Source organism: Acinonyx jubatus, chromosome A2 (genome assembly GCF_027475565.1).
Source record: "Acinonyx jubatus isolate Ajub_Pintada_27869175 chromosome A2, VMU_Ajub_asm_v1.0, whole genome shotgun sequence".
In the NCBI taxonomy this organism is placed as follows: Eukaryota; Metazoa; Chordata; class Mammalia; order Carnivora; family Felidae; genus Acinonyx; species Acinonyx jubatus.
In genome coordinates this window covers 150274567-150291798 of record NC_069383.1, presented here as the reverse complement: position 1 = coordinate 150291798, position 17232 = coordinate 150274567, and the positions used below count along the sequence as shown (strand labels likewise).

Genomic DNA, 17232 nt, shown 5'->3' with positions numbered 1-17232 from the left:
GTGATGGGTAGTGGCTCCACGATGGGCTTAAATACCCAGCAAAGGCTGTCACGAAGCATGAAACCTTTGGACATCATCGACTTTTGGCTCCAAGAAATGAAAAGCTGTCACACGTGTCCACACGGCCCTTTTGTGTTTATAATCTTTGAATGCTGTGCTTGGTTCTCTAATTCTGATTTGGCCTCATAAGTTGGAGCTTCCCATGGGGTCCAGGGCAAAGGAAGGGCAAAAGTATCCCCACCTCCCCTGGCTCGGTGCCTGAGGATTTCTGTCGCGCACTGGACTTGACCTCTCTCCATTGGAGCGTCTCCTCCTTCTCCTACACTCTGGTCAAGGGGCTCCAGCACACTCACCTTATTTATTTATTTATTTATTTATTTATTTATTTATTTATTTAGAGAGGTCATGAGCAACAGAGGGGCAGAGGGAGAGGGAGAGAATCCCAAGCAGACTCCAAGCCCAGCACGGAGTCTGATGCAGGGCTTGATCCCATGAACCATGAGAGATCATGACATGAGCTGAAATCAAGAGTCAGATGCTCAAGTGGCTGAGCCACCCAGGTGCCCCAACCTTATGCATGTTAGATGCTCAAGAGAAATCTCTCTTTATTCAAGTTGTTTATTGTGCACGATCAGTAAGCACCGTGGCTGTAGAGTGCGGTTGCCATCACAACCAAGAGGCAACGGTGCTTCTGCCATACCATCCTTTCTCCCCCATCCCGTCGGCCCCTCCCGTTGCAGTTGAGTGTGGTCTGAGCCTGCATCCTCCCGGACCGGGACTGTTTCTCTAATCAGGTCTATTTTATGGGTACAGGTGCCCCAAGAGCCAATGTCCCATTCCATGTCTTTCTTTGCTTTTATATCATTAAAACCTACAAAAGATATGCAAATGTATCTCTCCAACATTAGACTCTCGATGAGCTCTCTTCCACCCTTAACGTGCTTACTTGTTACACTCGATTGTGGTACCAGGGGCGAAGTAAGAAGTCCCTCTGGTTGGGTGGAGGTTCCCCATCAACTGAATTTCCCCTCAAGGGCTTGCAGCGAATGTGGTCCGCACATAATCGCCAGCTGGCAGCTCCTCCATGGTCCGCCTGTGCTCACTTGTGCTGCAGAGAGCAGCTCTGGCCAGAGCCGTGTCACCCCAGGCCACTGCAGCCAGTGCCTGAGAGGCGGGGGATAGAGGGCGTCAGGCTGCTGGGCGCTCTGATAGGCGCAGCTGCTCCAGAGCTCCCTGCCTGCCTGGCCTGCTGGCGGAGGATCGTCAGCCTCGCATCGCCGTTGAGCCTCCTTCTGCTCAATCCCGTCTCTTCCCACCTCCTTCCATGGGTGTTGATCCCTGATCAATATCTTGCACCTTGAACTCCAGCTCAGTGTCTGCTTCTAGAGAAGTCAGCCTGTAACAATCTTTCACCGGGGGCTACCCATCCTGAGAGCCCATCTAAGACCTGATGGGTGCAGAGCACGGGGTGTCCAAGAGCTACGGGCGGTGAGCACCTGTCACAGAACCCATCTCAGAAGGCTGGGGGCTCAGGCTGTGTCTGATCTTAATTGAGTTGTCAGAGATCTTGTGCACCGACGGTAGGTCAGGGTCTTGGTGTGCAGGACAGACACGGTCTTCCCCCAGCCCAGGACCTTTCAGCCACTGTCCCCTGCTCACTCTCTCCAGGCCTGGTAGGTACTGTGATTAACCTCATTTTACAGACGAAGGGACTGAGTCTCAGATGTGTTAGTACCTCGCCCAAGGTCACGCAGTTCACAACAGGGTATGCCAGGCTCTCAAGCCTTGGCTTCTGCCCCGTGTTGCCATCCCGCCTTGCCTGCCATGGTCAGACAAACCAGCCATTGCTTTGGAGCGTTGACCAACACTTGGCCAAATACCAGGCCGAGTTCCAGGGAGCACAAGGACAGATGGACAGATACCATCGCACGCAATCTCTAACTGATGCCGTGTGACCGCCGAGGCCCAGCTGACACCTCCCTCAAAACATGGTCCGGGGGCGAACCAGCAACAGACGATGTCATCAGCCTCACAGAATCGAAAAAGGTTCCCACCTGCTCCCTCTCTTCAGGCTCCACCCCAAACACATACAGCTGAGGGGTGTGTGTGTGTGTGTGTGTGTGTGTGAGCGTGCGCGTGCGTGTGTGTGCACATAGGTGCAAGAGCACTGTACCCAAGCCCGGGCAGACACCTGGAACACAGAGCACCTGGTGGTGGCTTGTCCTCCCTCCCCTGACCCCAGCTTTCCTGACTACTTCCTCCCAAATAGACCTGCCCATCTGCCCCCTGAATACCACTGAGCGGCCTCCATCAAGACCACATAGAACGGAGGAATCACCCAGCTGAGCCCTGCTCACACTCCTGATCCACAGAATCCTGGGATGTAATAAAATCGTTACCATTTTCTTAAGCCGTTGAGTTTTGGGGTAATTGATTTTGTAATATTTAAAAATTTTGTAAGTTTATTTATTTATTTTGAGAGAGACAGAGACAACATGAGTGAGGGAAGGGGGCAGAGAGGGAGGGAGAGAGAGAATCCCAAGCAGGCTCCTCGTGCGGGGCTCGAACTCACCAACCGTGAGATCATGACCTGAGCCGAAGCCAAGAGTTGGACGCTTAACCGACTGGGCCACCCAGGTGCCCCATGATTTCCTAATATTTCTTTGGCATAAAATTCTCTTTGGCTCACTCACAAGTCTGTGAAGAGAAGTGATTTTACAAATGGAGCTGAATGTGCTCCATTCAGCTGTGGTCTTGTTATGGCTGCCACAAAACTTAGTGATCTAAAGCAGCAATCACTTAATTGCGTTCCCCATTTTGTGGCTCACCAATTTAGAAACGACTGGGCATCTGGGGCGTGGCATCTGTCATGTGGTTGCAGTCAGACATTGGCTGGGGTTGCGGTCACCAGAAAGCTTGACCAAGAGCTCTCCATCTTTCCATCTGTATGTGGGCTGCACGTGGGGCGCCCACAGATGGCCTCTTCAGCATGGGGGTCATGGTACTTGGTTTCCACGGCCCTTGGTTTTCCCTGGGCAAGTGTCCAAGAGCACCAGGGGGAAGTTGCCTGTCTTTTTCTGACCTGGCTCTGGCTGTTCCCCACTGGTCAGAATGGTGCCAGGCCGGCCCAGAGTCCTGGGGAGCAGCCACAGGCCCCCACCTCTTATGGGAAGAGTGCCATATAACTTTGGGGTCATGTGTTAAAACCACCACAAACTACTCTGTAAGTTGTCTTTCAACGACCCCAGTCACTCAATCCCCCAACTGCCTAGCTGACCAGTGCCCAGGGACAAAAGAGCCTAGGAGAGGAAGAGGTATATGTAGGCAACTTTCTCAAGAACTGCTGTCATATTTTTGAGTGATTCTTTTGGGAACCACTACGCAAGGACCTTTGTTTTGCAAGTGATCTCTACACCCATTGTGGGGCTCGAACCCACAACCCCAAGATCAAGAGGTGCACACTCCACTGACTGAGCCAGCCAGGTACCCCAGCAAGGCCCTTTTCCGATCTTATGTGGTCTCCACAGCATCCTTCTGAAGCAGCTCCTGTCAGGTCTCCCATTCAACAGGTGGAGAAACTGAGGCACAGAGTGACTCAGTCACTTGCCTCAAGCCATAGCCAGTAGGTAGTGGCACCAGGAATCCAGGCATGTTTTTCTGATACTAGAATCTGACCTCTGAGATGCTCTGTTGCACTTTCTCCTCCATTGGAGTTCAAGTACATTTAAATTTTTGTTAACATTTATTTATTCTTGAGAGAGAGAGAGAGAGAGAGAGAGAGAGAGAGAGAGGGAGGGAGAGAGAGAGCGATCAGCAGAGGAGCAGAGAGAGAGGGAGACACAGAATCCGAAGCAGGCTCCAGGCTCCGAGCTGTCAGCACAGAGCCCGGTGCGGGTCTCAAACTCGTGAACTGTGAGATCATGACCTGAGCCAAAGTCAGATGCTTAACCGACGGAGCCATCCAGGTGCCCTGGAGTTCAAGCACATTTAGTTCCGGTGGTCCATTCACACCGTGGAATCCAGGCATGGCTCTGTTCCCGCACAGGCCCTGAGTCAGGAGGGTGGGGTGGCCTTAGACGGGCTGGTCCCTGGGCAGGGGAGCAGGAATCCTGCCCAGGCTTCGGCTTCCTCCCAGGCTCTCCTTTCCTGGCTTCATGTGGTCACGCTTGCTGTTGAGTAGGTGACCCTTTGGGTGAACGTAGAGATGTTAACTTCATTATGACTCGAGCTTGTAGGAACTGGGCATTTGGTTGTTAACTGGGAAATTGAGTGTCGTCATGAGCTGATGTGAATTTGTCCTTTTTGGAAATTAGTTTTCAGGGGCGCCTGGGTGGCCCAGTCGGTTAAGTGTCTGACTCTCGACGTCGGCCCAGGTCATGACTTCAGGTTTGCGAGCATGAGCCCCGAATTGGGCTCTGCATGGACAGAGTGGAGCCTGCTTGGGATTCCCTCTCTCCTTTTCTCTCTGTCCCTCCCCTGCTCTCTCTCTCTCAAAATAAATAAACTCAAAAAAAAAAAAAGAAATTTGTTTAAAAAATTTTAAAGTTAGACTGGTGTGTAACAAAAATAAGTCTGTGGTATAGAAGGGTATAACGAGAAAAGCAAAATTGTGCCTCCCTCCAGCACTACCTCCAAAGCCTGGACAGACCCTTCCCGCCCCCCCCCCCCCCCAGCCCCATTTCCAGGGGAAGCCGCTGTGGAGCGTCTAGCGCCCTCATCCAGAAACACGTGTCTTCTGCGGTGTGGGTGTGCGCTCCTTCCAGCCACCCCCTCTGACGCGGTCTTCCTTGCTTTGCTGTCACAGACGATGAGTCCTTGGAGAGTCTCGTGTGTGCCCTCATGTACCTGGACGGGCGTGTCTGGAAAAGATGGCAAGCGTTTTCCCGAAGGAGGAGAGACTAGGGTGAAAGGGAAAGTGCGAGAACGGGAGATGGTGACTCGGGTGGTCTCCACCCCTGTTGGCCCTGTGCCCTTTACAGAGCCACCTGGCAGTGCTCCCGTCCAGAACGGTCTCTCTTCCCACACCTCAAACCCGGGCTGACCTTGACACTGGCTCTGGGTCAACAGAATACGGCCAGAGTGATGTTGTGCCAAGTTCTGGGAGAGCATACGAGGCTGTGCTTGCCTTCGCTGTCCTGGAAACCTCCCCAGCACTCCGCTGAACGAGCCTGGCTGTCCTGCTGGGGGTGGGGGACGCCGAGGAGCAGGGCTGTCACCTGGCCAAGGCCATCGTAGACAGGCCAGCCCCGCCTTTGACCAAGCAGCTGACCGCAGGCGTGGGGGTGAGCCCAGCCGCCACCAGCTGACAGCCAGCCTACCGGCAGACGCGAGATCGCTCAGGTGACATGTGGCCGGCCAGGGCGGGCGCCTTAGTGACCAGCATGCGTCAATTCATGAGAACGCCCACGTCCACCTGCGGGTCTGGGGGCTAAATACATGCTTAGGGTTTAAGCCGCTGGTTTTGAGGTTGCTTGTTTTGCAATGTTATCGTGACCATAAATAACCGATACGGCCCTTCCCGTGGAGGACGATACACAGTTTGAAGGTCAAGGGCTGCCATAGCAAATCCTGGTTAATGAAGGAGTTTGTTTGTTTTGTTTTGTTTTGTTTTAAATCACTGGAATGTCTACATTCCGGTAAAATGAAAACAGTTTAGAGAAAACCATCCCACAGCCACGGCGGCATGGTGCAGTAGTACAAACAAGCCCATAAATGGTTCAGACTTAACAGCTCCCCTGGGTCTTGGGCCGACTTATGGCAAGAGCCTGTTAGATTGATTATATTTGCTACTACTGTATTAGTGAACCTGCGAAGCAGGGAGCTGATCTGATCTTCTGCATAAAGACCTGCCGGAAGCCAAAGTTCCTTAACCTTTTTTTTTTTTTTTTTTTTTTTTTGTCTCATGCTCTCCTCTGGCAATCCTATAAAGCCTTCTGCCCTCTTCTTAGAATGTTTTAAAATGAATAAAATAAAATACATAGGATTCCAAAAAAAAAAACCTCTGTTGAAATACAATCCTCTAAAAATCAGAACAAATCTACGAACCAGTAACATCTGTGCCTTTTTTTTTTTTCATTATTAATGCATTAAGTAAAATCGACCAGCGGGTGTGATGACAACCTTTGTTGTAGAGCGGAGATGAGATTTTGAGAGTCTGTTAAATATGAAAACATCTGTCATTTCCATTGGCGACGAAATCACAGCCCTTGCTGACATGTGCTAGTGTGACACGTTGTTTACATTCACGGTGGGGGGAAGATCTACATTTTAGTGCAGAGTCAGGGGAAAGAGGCCATTTTCCCCCTATCCAAGTTCCCGGACCGTCTGAGTTCTGTGTATGGACCGGGTGAGGAGCCCATGTTTGACCCGACCTCCCCCGTCACGTATCCATCGGCACTGAACTCCCGTTTCTTCCTGGAACTCTGAAATTTTGGACATGGATGGAGCCACTTTGGATTTGGGGCAGGGGATGTTTCCCCATTGAGGAACGATCTGTCAGTGAGCAACATGTCCTTGAAGGCAAACACGAGCCGTGGAAGAAATGGCGGCTGTGAAAACTTTTGCCCGTAGAATAGTTTCCTCCCCGGTGGTTTGTTTGGAAGTAGCTTCCTCTCCAAGAAGGAAGTCGCTGCCCCTGTGTCCCGGCGCTTGGGCCAACGGGCTGAGGTTGGAGAAGTCCCCATTCCAAGGTTCAGGGGTCACTGGCGAAGTGAAATTCGAGGACAGATCCATGAGTTCGTTTCACCCCTTTCCTCAAGCTCTGACCGCAGTGGTGACACGGCAGTGACCCTCAAGGACCTCGGGGTGGCCCAGCGGGTCACCTGCGCTGATCCACTAGCAGGCTTCTGGGTGGCTCAGCCTGATGAACCAGAGTTGGCATGGCCGTGAGCGTGTGGTCCTCGTTCTGAGAAGACTCGACGGTTCCACGGGGGTCCTTGCTGGTGGAGAAGGGCGGTGCCTGCCAAGACCTCTGGTCCCACACACGGACCCCGTCCCTTGTGCAAAGGCCTGGCGGCGGGGGGAGGACTCTGGCTGCCGTCCCTCCTCAGGGCCTTTCTGTGAGAGCATAGGAAGCCCTGAAGCCAAGCCCAGAGACACAGGAACAAACCCGACTACCTTTCCCGTGTCTCCAGCCACTGCCTTCCGTGTCTTTTTGGCAAACCGTCCAGGTCTTCCTTCTATTTAAATGTTGCCTCTGCTGGATGTGGTGGTTGGCCTTGGCCACACGGACACTGCCATTTCCTCCGATGAGAAAGGTGAGTTCTGCTAACCCAGACTCCGGCCCGGCCCTCCCCGAGGCCTCTGGGAGGCCCCTCCCATGTACCTCTCTTTCCTCACCACCTCCCCCCGTCTCCCCTCCCCTCACCCCTTCCTTCCTCCTGGGAAGAAGACAGTACCCGTTCCACCGACCTGACCGACGGGTATCCAGGCCCTTGCGGGAAACTTCCTTCTCTCCTCGTGGCTCAGCCGGAGGCTTCCTCCGCGGCAGAAAGCGAGGGAGGCCCTCCTGACTTGAAATTGCCTTCCCTTTGGTGATTCTAGGGAGCCACAGGCCCGCAAGCCCCACCTGGTCTGGGTCCGAGGCCTTCCTTTTGGTAAGGACGCTCACGTGCGCCGGGTTTGCTGATGCCTGACTTTGTTCTTTTTTTTTTTTTCTTTTTTAGCAAAGAAGACAGTTCATTCCAGGCTTCAGATGGGGCTGCCGCGTCTGAGACAACCGCAGTCCATACATGCCCGAAGGTGTGAGGAAACCACACCAGGGCCCCGTCCTCCCGCAGAGCGCCGGGGGGGAGGGGGGGAGGGCAGGGGGGCTGGGGAGGGACGGGGGTACAGGTATCAAACCCCAGAGGCCGGCGATCACACTTGCGCTCCGGTTCACCCTCCTCCAGAAACCACCTTGTGGGGAACACAGAAGGCTGACCTTTCTGTCAACCCTAACCCACTTTGAACGGCTTTCATGATAGCTGTGCTCTCCGCCTGGCTTCTGATGGCTTCGGCTCAACTTCTCTCTCTCAAACAAACAAAAAAAAAGTCCATTTTCTCATCTGGGGTGACAGGTTTCGCCGATCTGTGTGGGTGGCAAACTCCTCTCGCCAGATTTTTCCCACGCATCTTCAAACCGAAAGGGCAGACCTGCCGAGAGTTTCCTTTTGAGTCCCCCGGGGAACCTGGGCGCCACAGGGCAACAGGACCAGAAGGGACAAGGCAGCAGCAGGTGCCACGGAGCCTGTGGGACCTGAGCTAGGCCGAGGTCCCTGGAATGGAATGTGGGCCTTGGAGAATCTGGGGCAGACTCCGGTCATCTTGGGCTGCTCCGTGGTTTAGGCGCAATGGGGATTTTGATATGGAGGCTCCCGGATCCCAGCCTCAGGGGCAGGGACACAGCTACGTGTGTCTCAGCTGGTTGTCAGCCCCCAGGCCCATGTGGTCACCAAGTCTCTGGAGGGATTGGTACCCAAGAACTCCCGCTGCATTGTTTTGGGCATTTGGATAAACCAATCTTCCATTCCTTCAACCTGCTCACGGGACAGTAAGAGGCTTGACTTGAGGGCATTGCTAACACAAGAGGGGGTGGGGGGGGCAGGATAGGGAGACCAGCTCACCTCCATTCTCCCCACACCCCCTCCTGGAGGCTTGTCCTTTGCCCTTCTGTGCCATGGGGGCTACAGGGGCTCCTGTCCCTGGCCAAGTTGGCCAATGGGATTGGCGATGGCTTCAGAGCTGACCAAGCATGGGGATCGGCTGGTGGCCTCATTGACTCGGTAACTGCTGAGCGCTTCTGTGTCTGGCATGGTGCTCGACGCTGTGGGGCTGAGAGAAAGGAAGGAGATGAAGGAAACACGGTGCCTGCCCTCAAGGGAGAACATGGTTACGGTTACAGAAAATAGAACTTATTCCTGTGTAACTGATCAGAGAAGAGGCCACATGAGAATCTGGGTGCCAGGGGAGGGTTGGAGGAGGAAAGGAGAGGGAGGGAAGGGGGGCTGTGATCCTCAGATGCGGGGTGTGGGGTGAGTGTGCTCCATCTGACCAGTTCAGGGGTGATGGGGTCCCGCCCCTTCTGGGTCTGTGTCAGGTCTCTGCTGATTCAGCAGGAGTAGGCGTTAAGTTACGGTGGGAATGTGACTCCTTCCTCCGCCAGCTGCCTTGGCCCTGTGGTTTTGCCCAGCTTTGTACCACAGGCCAACTGAGCATGGTTTTAGGGCATCCGTGACCATCCCCCCCTTCCCCCACACCGTCCTGGTAGGTCACCATTGTGTTCTCTGCTCATCTGGCGGAGAGCAGCCGGGTTGGAAGGGTGCCTTGACTCCAGCAGGCCCGAACGCCAACCTCACGGTAGGCGGGGGTGGGAGTACCCAGATGCCAGGCCACACGGCAAACCTCTCGGAGCATCTGGTGGCTCGAGCCCTTCTAAAAAGCCGGGGTACAAGCCGATGCTCTATGTCCCAGCAGGGTGACTCCACACCCCCGGTCCGGTCTGGGTAACTTCATCACTCGCCTCAGGTCCCGGTGCAAAGAAAGACGACGCTACTCCCTGTGTCATAGTGTTTGCTTTATTTAAATCCTGAGGTTAAAAAGAAAACAGTTCCAAACAGTGCCGCAGATGCTATAAAGAAGTATGTTTGGGGTACAAAAGTTTCTCACCTCCCCCCTCCTGCCATGCAGGTGGGGTGTTGGCAATTTGATGTGCTTCTGGGTAGTTCTTTGGCAGGTAAGAACGCGATGGGTCCCCAGACCCACTATCCCGTAAGGCCTCGAGAATGGAGGGTTAGTCAATTAAAGTGCAATTCTGATTTGGAAGCTGCCCAGCCAAGGCCTGGGCGTCGCTGTGTAGCCCCCAGAGGCAGGGGCATCTCTGGATAACACTCATCCTAAGGTTCTAAGGAAGCCTGTGTATCAGCGATGTCTCCCGAAATTTAAAGATAGACCTTAGGCGAGGGGATAACTGGAAGCTTTCAGGAAAACCATTCCCTTTCTTCTTCAGGTGCAGCGTGTGGCTTCTTCCTACTTTTCAAGCCTGGTGGGGTGTTTCAGTTCCAGATTCCTTCTTGGGAATTTCTTTGCCTGCTTGTGATCCAGGTGACCGGGAGTCCAGCGGGATCCAGCCACAAGGGCTCTGCAGAGGCCACGCTTTATCCCGACACCCTTCCTTGCTATGGGTGGGCGTGCCTTAGAGGCTGTGGCCTTGGGGAAGGTTGGTGGGGAAGTGGCTTCTGAGCCAGAGGTGGACCAGGCAGCCGGCAGGAGTACTACAGGGTGAGTGACTGTTATTCAGAGAGCCGGCCATCCGGGGGCTTCTGGGTTCTTGTTGCGTTTCGTTTTGTTTTGCATAGTGATCTGGGGTCCCAAGGAGGTCTCCTCCTGATGATTTCTAGTGTCATTCAGTCTCCTGGCTGGGGCTACCACCTTCAATGGTTGTTTTGCATTGTCATCTGCGGTTTTGGAAAACTCCCCCCACCCCCAAACCTCAGAAAAGTCGAGAACCTGTTTAAAATGAGAATAAAGCTATTCGTACAAGCCACACTGAAACAGGCCAACGTGTTCTGTCTAGTTGCGTAACGCACAGCAAACTCGAGCTCACGCTGCAAAGTAACGAGGGAGAAGAGTCTGTCCGGCACAAACAATAAATAGGATATGGAGCCAGGACGTGACCGCCGGGGGATCGGGCAACCCTCTGAACAACTGCGGTCAGGGTCAGCGTTCCGGAGCGGGGGCACTGCACGCCACCAGGGGCCCCTGTACTCCTGGAGCAGTGGCTCTGGGCTAGCTTCACAAGAGCCGGGCGCGCTAAGCGTGTTGTTGGGCCCCTGCCAGGCTGACTGACAGAGGTTCACGAGGGGGCTTGGGTGGAATGTTCCAGGCCTTTCTCAGGAAACACAGGAGCTATTAGCTGCACAGGATGGTGGGGGCACCATCAGATGGCCAGTCAGCATGGCATCCTGGGAAAGCACTCAGAACAAGACTCCGGACCGCTCTGGCTTCTCTTTTGTGGGTTTTGTTATTACGGGCAGCCACTAATTCTGATTACCCTTTCCAGGGGAGAGGGTGGGCTCAAAGGCGGCATGGTTTACTCTGGAACCATCCTCAGACCGTGTGGCACACCGGGGAGGGCAAGCGTGGGGCTCGGGAGAGTCTCTGGGAGCCCGGCCGCATCTTGCCTTGGCGCTGAGCACGGTCAAGGCCTGGGCCACTGGGAGATGCTAGAGACCCCGGTGGCTTTCTGCCGTGGGCGGCCGCTCCAAGGAAAGAGCACGAGAGGCTCGGCTTTTCTCTGGGTTGATGTCTCCGGAAGGTTCTGTTCACCAACCCCCTTGCCCTGCCCAACCTGACTGCAAGCAGCCACGTCCCCAGTTAAGCGACAGCTCCAAGTCTATCATGGAGGTTACTTCCCCCACCCCTGCCCCACGAGTCCTCTCTGCTGGCTGGTAGCTGAGGGGTCTGTGCTGGACGTGGCCTGGGGTCCCTGACCTGTCCGAAGGGGGCCGCTCAGATGCCCTGCTCACCTGTGGAAGTGTCTGAGCCCCGACTTCGGGCTCTGGCCTCTGTGAACCAGGCACAAAGAGGCCATCGAAGGTGAGCTCTGTACGGCGGGAGAAGAGGAGGGCCGTGGACAGCGGGAAGGCTATGTCCTTCCAGGAAAAGGACACAGGATTCCTCGGCCCCAAGGGGAGATGGCTCCTGGGGGTCAAGTGTAGGCTGAGCCACGGGAAGTGGGCAAACGGGGTGCTGGGGAGCAGGCGGGTGGCAAGTGGGGGCCGAGGAGTGAAGTCAAAGCAGATTCGTGAGTGATGCCTGTTACGCTTGGGTTACCAAAGACTTGTGTTAAGAAGGCCCCGAGATTTGAAAGTGGTTCTTACCCTGATTATGATCGTTACTAAACACGTCTGAAGGTGGGGCAGAAGCTCTTATTTATACAAAGAGCCCATCCAGCTGAAACCGTGCGTCCTAAGGGCCAAGGCGCGATGCTGCCTGTCGGTCAGGCTGTCAGGGTTAGCCGACTTCGGGGCTTCAGCCGCCCGTGCAGAGACAGCGCCGCAGTGCGCGTCCTCAGGGGGGTGGCTGAGGGGCTTGCCTGAGTGAAGGGCTTTGCACGAGGACAGCACTTTGCAGACAGAAGAGCCAGGAAGAAAGTGGAGCTCGAGGCCCCTCCAAAACTGTTGAGTTTGAAGCAGCCCCAAATTTACTGGGGCAGGAAGGGACAGAGGCATGACGGGAAGAGGCTGGAGGGAGTCGCCGGAGGGGCCCCCCAGGCGCCCTGACTCTCAGGATGGCCCCGTGGCCTCCTTTTCCTGGGAGGACCAAGGGCCTCACGGCCTGAGGACTCAACAGGGTCTGGCCAGGACATCCCGGCTCATGGTCGCCCAGGATGCGTGGCCCCTGCTGGGCAGAGTGGGGCCTTTCTCTCCCCGGGCACAAGTTGGGATCATGGCCTCTGGCCTGTGCAACTCTCCACGGGGGCGGCCTGGAGCCAGCTGTGGCTCCGGGAGAGGCCGATGGTCTCCTGAGGGTTTAAACCTTTGGCAGAGTGAGTGTCCCTTTGGGTGTGAGGATAGTCGGGTCCCTAATCTCAGGAAACGGTGCTTGAGCCCTTAAAAGCCATGGAGGCTGAGAGTGACGGTGCGAAGTTCTGAGTACAAGGTGCTCCAGACAGAGCAGCTCTGAGGGGTGGCCCGTCAGCTTTGGAGCCGCTGCCTTTTTTTTTTTTTTTTTTTTTTTTTTTAAGTGCTTTATGTGACAGGTGAGCAAGAGTAGTGTTTCCTGTGGATAAAGTGAAACTACTAGAATCCAGATGCTTGAGGCTACGGGAAATCACTTCCATCGTAGATCACAGGCCTGTCAACCGTCAAGTGATAAAACACTTTCTTGGAGACAAACCTGAGGAAACAGAAGTGGGAAAGGAGGGTGTCACTCAGACGCAGAAGCCCGAGGGCGGCGGCTGCCGCTGGGGCCTCCGAGGGGGGCTGCGGTGACCTGGCTGGGTGGGGAGGGGCCCGGCGGGGAGGCCTGGGCCCCTCACCCCGTTTGTCCGGCAGAGTTCTCCCCGGGCAAAGGGTCCGGGGGGGTCCTGGGACGTCAGCACCGACTGCCCTGGGGCGTGGGTGCAGAAAAGCCGCAGGGTTGCTGCTCTGCAGCCGTTGGGGATGGCGGGGGGCTGCACGGGGAGGGGGTGGGTGGAGAGAGCAGACACTGAGGTCACTGGGGGAGCATGGGTTTCAGCCCCCCCGGCCACCTGAGCGTGTTCTGCCGTCCACGGTTCAGAACTCTCTGCAAGGCCGTAAGGCCAGGGTTTGTCACAGCAGCACGGCCACCTCTAGCAGTAACTAGGAGCCTGCCTGGGGCGCAGGACTGTGTTCCGCCCTCAGTGCGCCTCTCCTCCGCCGCGCCCACAACCCGCAGGGAATCCTCATGAGGTGGCATCTGTGCTCACGGCCACCGCACAGGATACGGGGCTCAGCTAAGGCCCACAGAGGGAAGGGCAGGGCCCGCACCTGGCAGACCCGCACCCACTCGCCTGACCGCTGCCCCATCCCGCTGCCCTGCAGGGGGCTGGGGCTCACGGTCACTCGGAGCTTCGGAGGCCGTTCTCTGGAAATGCTGGGCCTGTGCCCGTGAGTCCTGCTAATTCAAGGTGTGTGTGTGTTCATGGGGCAGGGGAGGGGCAGGAGAGGGGAAGGAGGGGGAAGTTCATGTTCTTAGCCCCTCGTGTGTGGACGCCCTTGGCCACAAGCCCTGGAGTCCAGGGCCTGAAGGTGGTGAGGGGTGGTACAGCTCTCTTCTAGAATATGCTATCTAGTCATTCTGCTAAAAGCCAAGTGGGCTGGGAAGGGTGCCCCGTGGGGGGGATGTGGCCACTAGCTCAGGGCCCCACTCACAGAGGATGTGGCTGGTGCCGGTCAGGCAGGTCTCCTAAAAAAGGTGGCCCCGACAAGGGCTTATGCCGAAGCCAGAAGACACAAACCTTAACCACCCCCGTCTCCTGTCTCCAGGATGTGGGGCCCTGGCGCATGGCACACACCCAACCAATGTGCTCTTGTCCTCCACTTCCTTCCTCGGCTGCCCCTCCAGCTCGTGTCCCTACATTCCCAACGTCCTGCCCTCCAGCCCTTCACTGCTGACCCATATCTGGTGCTTTGATGTAGTGCTTCCCAGAGAAGGCACACGCTGCTCCCATTGCCATGCTGAGAAGGCCCAGGGGCTCCTCCTCAAAGCTCTAGTCCTGCCATTCATTTCCCTCTTGCTTGTCCGTCCGTCCGTCCATCCATCCATCCATCCATCCATCCAACCATCCACTGTTTCTACTGAGCCCCTTCTCTGGGCTGGGCAGTGGGAGCTTGGACACTCGCGAGAAGCAGGAGGGCATACGGTTGAGTCCAGAGCCTGGAGGCAGGCCCTCTGGGTTCCCACCTGGCTCCACCACCGCCAGCTGTGTGACCTTGAGTGTCACTCTGTTACGCATCTGGTCCTTAGTCCCCTAGCAGCACCGTGAGGAGAACGGTGGTCGCTCCGACATGGGGGTGTTGTCGGGAGTAAGTGAGTCAATAAGGGTGGAGGGCCGAGAACCACCTGACATGAGCTAAGACTCTGTTAGTACTAGCCCGTGTTTTATAAAATCTATAACAGACCCTAAACCACCACCGTATAGGGGTCTAAGATAAAAAACAAAACAAAACAAACTATTAATAATAAGTTACCGATAATTAAATAGTCTCTTTTAAATGTCCACCTCTGTTCTTGGGGCCAGGAGGCAGGTGAGTTGTTCTGGATGTTAATGAGCGAGGATCCCTACCTGGAAAAGGTGTTGTCGAAGATGAGCATGTAGATGCCTGGTGTGCGGACCTTGAGCTGGCCTTGGATGTTCTCCTTGTGGGAGCTGCATCGGGTCGTGGGGATGAGGACCTGGGAGGAAGAGCAGATCAGAAAAATTGTCAGGGAAGCCGAGAGGGCCTAAAGGTCTTCTGGGCAGAGCCTTTATTTTGGGGAGGGAACTAGGCCCAGGGAGGCTAGGCGCCCTGTCTGAGGTCGCAGTGGAGCAAGGCTGGGGCTGTGGTCAGCCCCAGGAGTGGGGAGGGGTCTTCCACACGCCCTGCATTTGTTGATAACCTGTGTTAGGGAAGAGGCTGTGAGCATGAGTTTCACCCGGCATCGTGAACTAGTCAGCGCCCCAAAGGAGTGCCCCAGCCTCTCTGACCATGGCCAGTGCCAGAATGTTCCACATGTGGAGGACCACTCATTTTATGGATTCAGGAAGCTGGGACTCATTCGGGGTGAAGTCCATAAGTCTGGCTGGCTCCGATTGGACCGAGGGCTGACCTGGGGTCAGGTGAGCCCCACAATTGCCCCAGGTCTCCACTTGGAGAGAAGGGAGCAACAGCCAGATGGGACAAATGGAAAACAGAGAGGACGATGACAGACTCAAACATTACCTGATCAATAAGCCCACTAAATGTAAATAGTCTAAACATCCCAATTAAAAGGCAAAGATTATCAGGTTGACCCAACCCCATCATGCCTATAAGAAAAGACGATTTAAAGGTAAAGATACAAATAGGTTGAAAATCAAGGGATGTGAAAAGATGTACTGGGGTGGCATGAGTCAAAAGAAGGGTGAATTGACTGCCTTGATATCAGACGAAATACATTTTATATCAAGGGATGTGGCCAGGGATAATTTCCTAATGATAAAGATGTTAGTGCATCAAGAGGACGGGCCAGTCCTGACACTGATGCCCCTAATGACTGAGCTTCAAAACCCACGAAGCAAAAAGTGGTAGAATTGCAAGGCAAAATAGGTGAATTCACAATTATGGTTGTATATTTCAATCATGGATGGAATAAAAGACAGGAGCTCAGTAGGGAAAGGAAGACTGAAAGAACAGCATCAACTAACTCAATCCAACCGCCGCTTATGGGACACTCCACCTGACCATGGCAGAACAAACCGTCTTTTTCGAGTGCGCTTGGGATAATACACAGTAGGCCATCTTCTAGGCCATTAAAAAAAAAAAAAAAAGCAACACTCATATTTAAAAGGAGTCAAGTTATACAAAGTTGGTTTTCTGCCTGCAATGGACTTAAATTAGAAGTGAACAGATCTCTGGGGCACCTGTGTGGCTCCGTTGGTTAAGCGGCCGACTTCAGCTCAGGTCATGATTTCGCAGTTCATGAGTTTGAGCCCCGCGTCGGGCTCCGTGCTGACAGCTCGGAGTCTGGACCCTGCTTCGGATTCTGTGTCTCCCTCTCTCTGCCCCTCCCCTGCTCATGCTCTATCTCTCTGTCTCCCAAAACTAAACGTTAAAAAAGAAATTAAAAAAAAAAAAGTGAATAGATCTCTAGAAAATACCAAAATATTGGGGCACCTGGGTGGCTCAGTCGGTTAAACCCCCGACTTCAGCTCAGGTCATGATTTCACAGCTCGTGCGTTCAAGCCCCGCATCGGGCTTTGTGCTGACAGCTCAGAGCCTGGAGCCTGTTTCAGATGCTGTGTCTCCACCTGTCTCTGCCCCTTCCCTGCTCATGCTCTCTCTCTGTCTCTCTTTCTCTCAGAAATAAACATTAAACAATTAAAAAAAAAAAAAAGAAAATACCAAAATATTTATAAACTAATTATCACACTTTTAAATAACCCGTGGGCTGAAGAGAAATAAAAAAATCAAGTGGGAGATCCCAAAAGCATGGGAGAGAATTGTGCACGGCACGTTCCGGATGCCACAGTACCTTTGCTCTGGCTGGGAGCTGCTGGTGGAGAGGCAGTAGGTAGAGCCCAAGACAGGCCTGGGTGGGATCAACATGAATGAGGACCTACTGTGTGTAGGCTCTGGGGCGGCCACTTCTGCACATGGCCTCCTCAAGTTCCATTAACGGTCTCTCGCATTCTTATTTCCATCGGGCACTGAGAATTCTGAGAGGTTGAGAGGTTGGGTCTGCTTCTGTGGCCCGTAACCTACCAATTCTGAGCCTGGACATTCCAGCAAGCACAGGCAGAAAGGAGCCGCTGGACAGGAAGGCTTGCTGTTGACACAGGGGCCACTGGGCGCCCCACACCTCAACCTCAGCATTTACGGCCTTGATTGCAAAGCAACCACCGAGAGCTCGTTGGGCGTTAGAAGTTTCTATTCTGTAGACTTTTCACGCGTCTTGATTCCTGTTTTCCCACCGGGGACAAAATCTATGAGATTTTCTCTGGCCAAGGCTCATGCAGCTGTAGTGATAGGAAGATGATGGGGGGGGGGG

The 17232-nt window shown here is 54.4% G+C and overlaps 1 protein-coding gene and 1 long non-coding RNA gene across 4 annotated transcripts in view; both read right to left on the bottom strand.

Annotated features, from left to right (window-relative positions):
* Positions 1 to 6015: 6015 nt before the first annotated feature.
* LOC128314911 (uncharacterized) lies at positions 6016 to 11887 on the bottom strand. Its single transcript, XR_008297167.1, has 2 exons — positions 8604 to 11887; positions 6016 to 8133 (listed from the first exon to the last, which is right to left on the bottom strand). It is a non-coding gene; the product is annotated as an uncharacterized LOC128314911 (long non-coding RNA).
* Positions 11888 to 12626: 739 nt separating this feature from the next.
* FYCO1 (FYVE and coiled-coil domain autophagy adaptor 1) overlaps positions 12627 to 17232 on the bottom strand; it is a 70869-nt gene continuing 66263 nt past the window's right edge. For all 3 annotated transcript variants that reach the window (XM_027038524.2, XM_053219536.1, XM_027038526.2), the window contains 2 exons: positions 14789 to 14898; positions 12627 to 12876 (listed from right to left, as the gene is read on the bottom strand). In XM_027038524.2, coding sequence (XP_026894325.1) covers positions 12801 to 12876; positions 14789 to 14898 — 186 coding nt within the window. In that variant the 3' untranslated portion in view covers positions 12627 to 12800. The remainder of the gene's footprint in view (positions 12877 to 14788; positions 14899 to 17232) is intronic.